We start from the raw sequence: 10244 nt of genomic DNA on the forward strand, positions 1-10244 counted from the left end.
TTGGCCACTAGCTTACGTCCTTTCACCATAAATATTGGATTATTAATCAAAATATTTGAGCCTAACACATTTAATAATCGATCGGGCCAATCTCAAGCTTCAATTGATCCATTTAGGTCCAACCTACGGATATGGGCCAAATCTGAACACTAGTTGGCGGATTCCAAAATTTATGATTAGGATAATTTAGATCAATTTTAACCGATTCCAATCCAATTCAATCCTGATCAGAATTGATCCTGACTCTGATCCAATCCAGATCGAAATTAAGAGAGATAGAATCTGGGTTTTTAAAACTTTGATATCATCCCTTTCTTAAATTATTAATCCCACTTTGTTTAGGGTGGAGTTAGTGGGGGTAGGAAATAATTAACTAAGAGAAAACATGCACCCATCCATGTTCCAACTTCCAACTACTCTCATGGTCATCTCACATAAAAAAGCCTTTGCTTTTATATCCCAGACCAAAAAGATGAAATGGGTACCAAGAGAAGGTTCAAGAAGACCACCTATGCTTCAAACCTAAATCTAAAGCTCCTCTTCTTCTCTCTTCTCTCCCTCTCTCTCTTCCTTCTACTCCTTAGGCTCTTCATCTCTTCATTTCTCCTCTTAAACACTCCTCAAGATCACATCAACTGTCTTCAACTTCAAGATGATGTCCCAGAGGATCAAAAGGATCCAAACCCATCACCTGCAAGTCAATCCCCACCACTACCACCATCACAGCTCATGCTACTTGTTCATGAAGTACTCAAAGATAAGGAGATAACCAATATTGGATTGGTAAACTTTACAGAAGAAGAAAGAGAAGAATGGGATCCTTTAGGTGAGACTAGTTTAATAAGTTTTGATCCAGTTAAAGAGGAGGTAAGATGGGAAGATTTGTTCCCTGAATGGATCAACGAAGAGAGATGGCCATTACCAAGATGCCCGGAAATCCCAATTCCGCCGGCGGCAGCGTTCGATGGCGAATTGGACATGGTGGTCTCCAGGGTTCCATGTGGAAGCTTTGAGGAGAAGAAAGGTGTGAGGGATGTGAAAAGGCTACAAGTGAATCTAGTGGTTGCTAATTTGGTAGTGAGGAATGGTATGAGAAGAGACGCCGCCACTGGCGGCGGTGGCGGCGGTTACCGGCCTGTATACGCCGTGTTTATTGGATCTTGTGAGCCTATGTGGGAGATCTTTAGGTGTGATGATCTATTGAGACATGAAGGAGAGTTGTGGATTTACAAACCTGAGTTGCAGAAATTGAAAGAGAAGGTGGAAATGCCTGTGGGGACTTGTAGACTTGCTATTCCTTACGTCAAACAAGGTACCTACTACTATTCTTCTTTTACTATTTTTTATAAATTTGATTCTTGGACTAATTAAATTTTGTTTATTAGTGAGTGTGACCTGTGACTCCCATGTGCTAATTTATCAAATTTCTAACCTTTTAATGATTCTATGCCTTTGATTACTATGGTTGGTGGAGACGTGTCCCAAACTCCAATTTCTTATTTTCCTATGTTGGAACATAGACATTAAAGTCAAGTCAGGCCCAACATTAATGACTAGGTCAAACCCTAAGCTCAATTAGGGATTTACAAATTGGATCGGATCGGTTGATTCTGATTCTGGTCGATCCGGATTGGGGCGATTCTGTAATGGAATCTAGGGTTAAGGTGTTTCTAAGTTGATATTAACTGGATCCTGATTCTAGGTTTTTAAACTTTAGGGCTAGTTAACACTACCTGGTTGTGTGGCAATTATGCCAATATCAGGATCAATTAGAGGAGATGCACATGTATTCGACTGGGCAGTAGGATGGTTTTTTTGTTGTTGCCCCTGTGTCTAGATGTCGGGGTCGCAATCATGTAGCATTCTTTTCCCCTTACCATTAAGGTATGGAGATTCAACTTTGTCAATAGGGGGAGGAGTATAATGATGATTTAAGAGTCCAATGACAAGATCACTTTACCAGTGAAAAAGTTTTCTTTGGTATGGATATTCAACTTTGTCAATAGGGGTAGGAGTATAATGATGATTTAAGAGTCCAATGATGAGATCACTTTATCAGTTAAAAAGTTTTCCTTGGTATGGATATTCGATTTTGTCAATAGGGGTAGGAGTTTAATGATGATTTAAGAGTCCAATGACGAGATCACTTTACCAATGAAAAAGTTTTCCTTTTGAAAAACTTTTGCTAATTTGAGTTGTCAAAATGGAGTTAGAATGACTCCAATATTTTGATCATACTAGATATTGACCATGTAGGACTCTAGAATATGACACACGTAGAATGTCAGGCTTTAAATCCAGTTTAAGCTATTAAGTGGAGATGCCTATAAAGGCATCCAAGGTCCCAAAATTTTCTAATGTGGGATGCATGTGTGGCTCATCTTTTGAGTGGCTATAAAATAAATATATTATTAACATATGAGTATGATGGCTTTGATACCATGTTGAAATGTTAAACCCAAAAGATTAAACTACAAGGTGAAGATGCCCAACGGGACATGAAGACATCCAAGATCCTTGAGTTTTTCAACAGGATTATCCTTAAGAATATAGGTGCATTTTTCTTCAGGGGTTGGAACAAATAGTTGGGAGACCTGAATTTTCTATGTCTAAGACCCAAATTATTTTGGACTCCACTTAATTCAAATTATTGTAGGCCATAGATCTTTTTAAAAAACATATTTTTTCTTTCAGTTTTCTATTTATTTTTGGTGATATATTGATGCTTATTAAACAGCCAAATTATAGTACTATGTTGATGTTTGAGATGCAGGTGATGGAAGAATAAGGTATGAGTTCTCAAAACTTGGGAATCCAATAAACCGCCAAAAAGAAGCCTATGTGACAATGCTCCATTCTTCAGAGGCATATGTCTGTGGTGCCATAGCACTAGCCCAAAGCATAATCCTTACCAAATCCGCCAAAGATCTAGTCCTACTTGCAGACAAAACCATAACCAAGAAAAGCAAGAGAGCCCTCATAGCTGCAGGATGGAAGATAAAGGACATTGAACGAATTCGAAGTCCATATGCAAAGAAAGATGCTTACAATGAATGGAACTACAGTAAGCTTAGAATGTGGCAACTCACAGAGTATGATAAGGTCATCTTCATAGATTCTGATCTTATTGTACTCAAGAACATGGATAATTTCTTCAGAAATTCGCAATTATCGGCTGTTGGCAATGACAATGTATTCTTCAACTCTGGTGTAATGGTGATTGAACCCTCACAGTGTATGTTTGAGAAGCTAATGAAGAAGAGACACACCTTAGCTTCTTATAATGGAGGAGACCAAGGCTTCCTTAATGAAGCCTTTACATGGTGGCATAGATGGCCAAAGACATTGAATTACCTAAAGATTTTCAATCAGGCGAATGAGACTGAACGCGAAATCCCGAAATCTGTATATGCCATTCACTATTTAGGTTTGAAGCCATGGATGTGTTATAGAGACTATGACTGTAATTGGGATGTCTTGGATCACCATCTTTATGCTAGTGACTTAGCTCATAGGAGGTGGTGGCAAGTTTATGATGCCATTCCTAAGAGGTTGAGGGGATTTTGTGGGCTCTCTAGCTTTATGGATTCAAATCTAATGATGCAAAGAGCTTGGGCAAAGAATGCTAAGTTGCCTGATGGGCATTGGAAGATCAAGGTAAAGGATCCGAGGCGGCGCCATCGATCATCTTAATTTAAAACTAGATAAACTTATTGATTTAGTTCTAGTTTTTGGAGATGGGTATGGTGGAGAACCTGTAAAGTTTTAATTTTCTGTTGCAAGGTTGTTTTAAGACTTGAAAAAAATAATGACATCAAGGGAAGGAAAGGAAGGTGGGGGGGGATTCTGCTTACTACTTGGTGTCAACCCTTGGATGCCCAAGAGTTTGCACTGGTTTTGTGCTTCTGTCCAAGTCCAAGAGAATGGATTCTAGGCTAAAGCAGTTGAGGGAGATGGAAAAGAATGAAAGTTTTAGGGCTGGACATTGGAGATCAGAGTCAAGGATTCTAGATAGGGTTTAGAAACAAACCAGGAATCTGTAGAAATTGGCAAGAAAAATAACCTCCTAAACCCTAGTTTAGCTCGATCCCGAAAAATGATTTTTCAAACCCTGATTCTAGACAACATTTACCTTTGTATTTGTATCCTGTACTAGAGATGATATTCAAGTTCTTGTTGCGTTCATATCTATTGTAAAGATCTACAGCATTGTACACGAATTTGATGAATAAAATTATTGTTTTTAGAATCCTGTTGTGGTGATTCAGTAAAGATGATATTCAAATATAGGTATTTATTGTGCTCATATCTATTGTAATGGTGGGGAAGAATAATTGGAAGTCCTTTTGCACTGGGTGGTGGAGCCAATGACACTAAATAAATATGATTGCTTGCAAAAATTGCTGAAGTGTAACATATATATAAGCTTTGCTTGGAAGGAAAGGATGATTTAAGGTAAGAGAGCCCTTATTTTTAACAAAAGAAAAGTTTCTCTTAGTCAGGGGAGCTCTCTCTCTCTTCTTCTATTTATGAAATCATTCCTCTGCACCTCATTGGTGCCTTTCTTTATGTCCTCTGTGTTGCATGTTAGAACTACCCTCTCTTTTTTATTAAATTCACGTGCTTAGATTATAGAAAAGATAAAGAAGAAAAAGCAAATGGCAAGTAAGCAATTGCATCTATTTTGGAATTAAGTGGTAAAGGGGAAAGGAATGCTTTCCTGTCATGTAACCCTTGCGCCTAGACACATAGGGTGGTGATGAAATGAAGACTCCACCCTTGTAAAATATCAAAAACCCAACCCCTATTGATGCCCATGTGCACCCTCTCATTGACCCCTATGATGGAGTAGGACCTTGCGACTACAATAAGAAAATATTTATCTAATGGTAAAAATGGGTGCCTATAATGCTAGGTGAAGACCAGAGGTCTATTAATTATATTTCAATCATCTAGGTATGTTAACTTAGATCTCAATCATGGAGTTTATCCACTCTCTCCTTCTTGGGGGTCCTCCTTTCTTTCTCTTGTGCATCCTCCCATTGGCCCCATGCACTAATATTACCTACATTAGATTGGCAGGATTCTTTCTCCTGTTAAACAAATAATGAATCCTGATGTTTAAGATCATGTATAAAAAACTAATACTGCATTTAATATCATTTCTTGGGATGTATTACTGACCTCGAATGCATTCTAAGAATGTATACCAAACGATGCCTTCAACTGTATCTATCACATTTTATATGATTTCTTGGGATGCATTACAGACCATTCAAAGAATGTATACCAAACGCAGCCTTAGAAGACTATCTATTGCAATTCCTGGCTCACGAGCCACAAGGAGTCATGAGTCATGACTCCAGACCCAACCGGGTTCAATTAAAAATATGTAATCAAAACTGAAAGGGTAGCCGAATCACAAACAAGAACAACTCTGGTTCAACCACACAACCCAATAAAAGCGTAGGTCAACATATCCCCTTATCCATGATCAATAAGAGTCAAATCAATTACTTAAAATAGAGTTAGTTGAGGGTGGGTGATGTGGGGCCCTCCTCTCTCCCAACTTCTGAAAATTACAAATCCAATCCGAAATCTACAAATTTGGCTCCATTATTTTCAGTTGAAATCTTCTTTTCCCTCCACTTCCTCATCCTCTCGATATTTGCAAAACGCCCCTTCTGCACTTCTCCCCCCTTTTCACCTCTCTCTCTCTCTCTCTCACATTCTCTGCAAGCGGGAAGAAGCGAGCAACACCGAAGTAGACGAAGCGAGTAGGTATCTTCTTTGTTCTTCTTTACTTTCCTTCACTGAATTTCTTGGTGATCCATCTTTTCCACTTCTTTTATGTTAATCACATTTCTAGGGTTTTTCTCTTTCATTTCGCGTTAAGGGTTATCTCAATCATCTTCCCTTCCACGGCCGCTCGGGGGTGTTTCTAGTCCCCTTTACATAATCTTTTTAAGAATCTCTTGGAATTTCCTGTAGTTTCGTTGTATTTCCAGTTTGAGTTTTGTGATTATTTGTTGAAAAGCTTCGTTTTCTTGTTAGTGCTAGTAGTTTCTTGAAGGGATTTCATTATGTTATTTGAGGAATACCTAGTTATCAGTACTTCATTGTTGGTTAGTCGTGTCATTCAATTAACTTGTTAGGTTTACGTGTGTGTGTGAGGGAGGACTCGTAGTTACTGTTGGCCTCTTGTATCATGTGTCGTTCTTCCCAAGTTGATAAATTTGGGTTTCTGTTGGATTTATTTTCTTAATGGCTTTTGTTGTGGAAGTTCTTTATTTGTGGTGGATATAGTACACTTTTGATGTGGATGAGTATGTCAAAACTCTTGGTTGATTGAAAATATCGGATTCATAACTCATAAGCAGACTTTCTTGATCTTGCTTGAGCGTTTTTTCTGGGTTTATTAGGGATGCTAAATGTTTGTATGAGGTAAATTGTGTTTCCCACTCTACAGATGAAGTTACGTTATAGAGAAAATGAAAAATGATAGCCAAGCAAACAAGTCTGTGTTTGCTTATCAGGAATTGTAAATTATGCTACTTAAGCCGTGTTTAAATTTCTAATATTTGTTATAGAGATCTAATGATTGAAGTTCCAGATTCGACAAAACATAAGCTAGTTGTGGTTTCTAGTTACCATAAAAGCCTCATTATGTGTTATTACATGGGATTTTCTACATTTTCTATCTGTTTTATCGTAATGTCTATGTTGTTTCTAGGAAATACGGGCTTTGTAGTCTAGTCATTGCCCAGGTAATTAACAGATCAATTTTGGCCTATTTCTTTTAGCATTGTCCCTAACATACTGTATATTTGAATATGATGACCAAAAGGGGGAAAAAAAAATGCATATACCCTCCCATACTCATGCAGAGGTCATCTGTTGTGCTTTCTGTCTGTCCAGTAAAGTTCCTCTGGATTTGGGTAGAAGGTGGGGCTACAAATAGGTAAAATTATGTCGTGTTTTTTTTTTGTGGTGAATTATTAATCAAAAATTTTCAGTGAATATTATAGACTAATTCGTGAAAATCTTGGCTAGTTTATGTTGTTCATTTCTTGAAGTGTGGAGAGTTTAGAGGTTTTGGTTGTTTTGCTTTAGGTGAAGATACCGGTGATATGACTGCAATCAACTAACGAGAAGGCTTGTTGGGCTAGTAGTTTTGCTTGAATTTCATGGAAACTTGTTAATATTTTCTTTGTTTGACACCTGTTAATGAGGTGGTTACATGGTGGTTTTGTGGTGGGCGGTATTGAGATGGGGTTGTGGTTTTAATGTTAAGATTGCTTCTGCTGTTTCTCCCTAATTTTCCTGATTCCCCTGTATTAGTTGCATGCATTCTATTTCATTTTGAATGCTGGTTAAAGAAGAGAGGTGACAAGGTGATTTTGGGGGAAAAGAAGTGGATTAACTGCAGTCTTGGAAGCCTCTATAATATGTTGTTATGCCTAAAGTCTCCTTTTTCCCGCTCACCCTTTTCTTTTTCCTCTCCCCCTTATTTTGAGAAAGTGTATCAACACTAATTTTTAAAAAAGTTTAAATTAGCATTTGACTGGATGGTCTATCTTGTATAATCTTAATTTGGTGTACAATTGAAAGGGTACATGTCGCTTCAGTTTTTACTGGTTCCTCTTTTGCAATATTCATTGCTTGAGGTTTCTTTGTTTTAGAGGTATCATCTTAATAAGTGACACTTCTTTTAGACTTGTGATCCTTCAGTAGATCCTTGTAAACATTCCATGGAGTACTTTAGCCTGTATTATTATCTTTTCATATAAACCTCTATTTATAATCTTTTCATATAAAGTAATCATGGAAAAGGGACGACAAGAGTGCCTCTTTAGATTTCATTGTGATGGCATGGGAGAAAGAAGCTCTCAGATTGCTTTATTTGTAACTTAACTCTGTTGCTAATTTTTTAGATTTTTTAGATTTTTTTATTTATTTAATAAATCTATCCTTAAATGAGTTTAAGAAAATAGGGGATATAAACCAAGGTACAATTATGGTTTTAGTTTTGAAGATAAGGACTTTTATACATCTATTGTTATCATACTATCTTTTAATTTATTGGTGGTCATCGTCATCATCATCATCTTCACTGGATTGCCTGGGAATTCTAGACATCAGATTTGATTGCCTATGACCTTCCTAGTATCTCTGAAATATTTCTCACCACTTCATTGTTGTTTTTTAAATTTGCTTGTAAGTTCATAAAATTGTCTGGGGGCATGGCATGCAGGACAGAATGGAGAATTTTCAACAACGCCCTTTTTCAATTAAACTGTGGCCCCCTAGCCAGAGTACAAGACTTATGCTTGTGGAAAGAATGACCAAGAACCTTTCCACTCCATCCATTTTCTCTAGAAAGAATGGTCTTCTAAGCAAAGAAGATGCTGAGGAGAATGCCAGACAAATAGAAGAAGTGGCTTTTGCTACTGCAAATGAACACCACGAGAAGGAGCCGGATGGTGATGGAAGTTCTGCAGTGCAACTTTATGCCAAGGAATCTAGCAAGCTTATGGTGGAGGTTCTTAAAAGAGGCCCACAGATTAAAAATGAGGGACTCACAATATCTGATAAAGTTACACCGTCTCTTAAAACTTTTTTTGACATCTCTGGAGGTCGTCGGGACTTTATTGATGAACAGGAGGCTGAGGAGGTTTTTAGGCCTTTAAAAGAGCAGGGAAATTCATACACAAAGATATGTTTCAGCAATAGAAGCTTTGGCATCGGTGCAGCACGCATTGTGGAGCCTATCTTGGTCTCCCTCAAAGATCAGTTGATAGAAGTTGATCTATCAGATTTTATTGCAGGAAGACCTGAGGAGGAAGCTCTTGAAGTGATGAATATTTTTTCATCAGCCTTGGAAGGCTGTGTTTTGAAATCTCTCAACCTGTCGAATAATGCCTTAGGTGAGAAGGGTGTCAGGGCATTTGCTGCTCTCTTGAAATCTCAGAGTAGCTTGGAGCAGCTATATTTGATGAATGATGGAATCTCTGAGGAAGCTGCACGTGCAGTATGTGAGCTAATTCCTTCCACAGAGAAGCTTAAGGTCCTTCACTTTCACAATAACATGACAGGAGATGAGGGGGCTATTGCTATTTCTGAGGTTGTGAGGCGATCCCCTGTATTGGAGGATTTCAGATGCTCCTCCACAAGGGTAGATTCTGAAGGAGGTTGTGCCCTTGCAGAAGCACTTGGAACATGTACTCATTTGGAGAAGCTTGACCTACGGGACAACATGTTTGGTGTGGATGCTGGAGTTGCTCTAAGCAAAAGTTTTTCAGGGCATGCTGGTCTTAGAGAGGTTTACTTGAGCTACCTGAACCTGGAAAATGAAGGAGCTACAGCTCTTGCCAATGCTCTCAAAGAATCTGCTACATCCCTGGAAATTTTGGACTTGGCTGGAAATGATATTACTGCTAAAGCTGCTCCTGCCATAGCTGCCTGTGTTGCAGTAAAGCAGTTCCTTACCAAACTTAACTTAGCTGAGAATGATTTAAAGGATGAGGGTGCTATTATAATTGCCAAGGCATTGGAAGACGGTCATAGCCAGCTAGAAGAAGTTGATCTCAGCACTACGTCGATAAGGAGGGCTGGTGCCAGGCTTTTGGCACAAGCGGTGGTGCATAAGCCTAAGTTCAAGTTGCTGAACATTGATGCCAACTTTATTTCTGATGAAGGTATTGATGAGTTAAAGGAGATCTTTAAGAAATCCCCAGAAATGCTTGGGCCTTTGGATGAGAACGACCCTGAAGGGGAAGAGAATGTGGGGGATGAGGATGAAGATGAAACCAAAGAGGAGGAAGGTGATGAAAATGAGGATGGGTTGGAATCAAAGCTTAAGCATCTTGAAGTGAAACAAGAGGAGTAGGAGGGTAGAGATTTCAGCTGTTTTTTCTTGGTTTTTAGTTTTTACTTCATTCTCAACCTGTGGAAACTAAAATCTCATGTTTTTCTCTTATTGGCAGAATTTTCACCGACCAGCTTTTGGGACCTACCAACTCATAGCAAGACTAGCTGCAGTAGCTTAGGTAGAAGGTTTTTAGTTCTTGTATTTGTAGCTTAGCTTTGATTATGGGACTGGCCAATTTTATTCAGAGCTGGTTTTAGCTGTTAATGCTTTTAACAGTAGTCAGATTGATTCTGATATTGTTATTTCTTATGCAATTTGATGTGTCATATATATATATATATATATATATGTATGTATTTTGGCCTTCATTCAC

At 38.3% G+C, this 10244-nt stretch overlaps 2 protein-coding genes across 6 annotated transcripts; both read left to right on the forward strand.

The window, feature by feature from the left end:
- The first annotated feature begins 416 nt into the window (after positions 1-416).
- On the forward strand, positions 417-4249 carry LOC122091230 (putative UDP-glucuronate:xylan alpha-glucuronosyltransferase 5). The gene is made up of 2 exons (XM_042661086.1): positions 417-1312; positions 2774-4249. Exons 1-2 carry the CDS (start codon positions 478-480, stop codon positions 3691-3693), a joined length of 1755 nt encoding a protein of 584 aa, XP_042517020.1. The 5' UTR covers positions 417-477; the 3' UTR covers positions 3694-4249.
- A 1373-nt stretch (positions 4250-5622) lies between these two features.
- LOC122091862 (RAN GTPase-activating protein 2-like) lies at positions 5623-10239 on the forward strand. Of its 5 annotated transcripts, none has more exons than XM_042662052.1 (2): positions 5623-5777; positions 8255-10239. In XM_042662052.1, the coding sequence occupies exon 2, from the start codon at positions 8261-8263 to the stop codon at positions 9887-9889; it is 1629 nt and encodes a 542-aa protein (XP_042517986.1). In that variant the 5' UTR covers positions 5623-5777; positions 8255-8260; the 3' UTR covers positions 9890-10239. The 5 variants fall into 5 exon arrangements, with proteins under 5 accessions (XP_042517986.1, XP_042517985.1, XP_042517988.1 ...); XM_042662051.1 differs by having other exon boundaries at positions 5625-5781; XM_042662054.1 differs by having other exon boundaries at positions 5626-5781; positions 8260-10239.
- The last annotated feature ends 5 nt before the right edge of the window (positions 10240-10244 follow it).

Source organism: Macadamia integrifolia, chromosome 10, assembly GCF_013358625.1.
Source record: "Macadamia integrifolia cultivar HAES 741 chromosome 10, SCU_Mint_v3, whole genome shotgun sequence".
NCBI classification, from domain to species: Eukaryota; Viridiplantae; Streptophyta; class Magnoliopsida; order Proteales; family Proteaceae; genus Macadamia; species Macadamia integrifolia.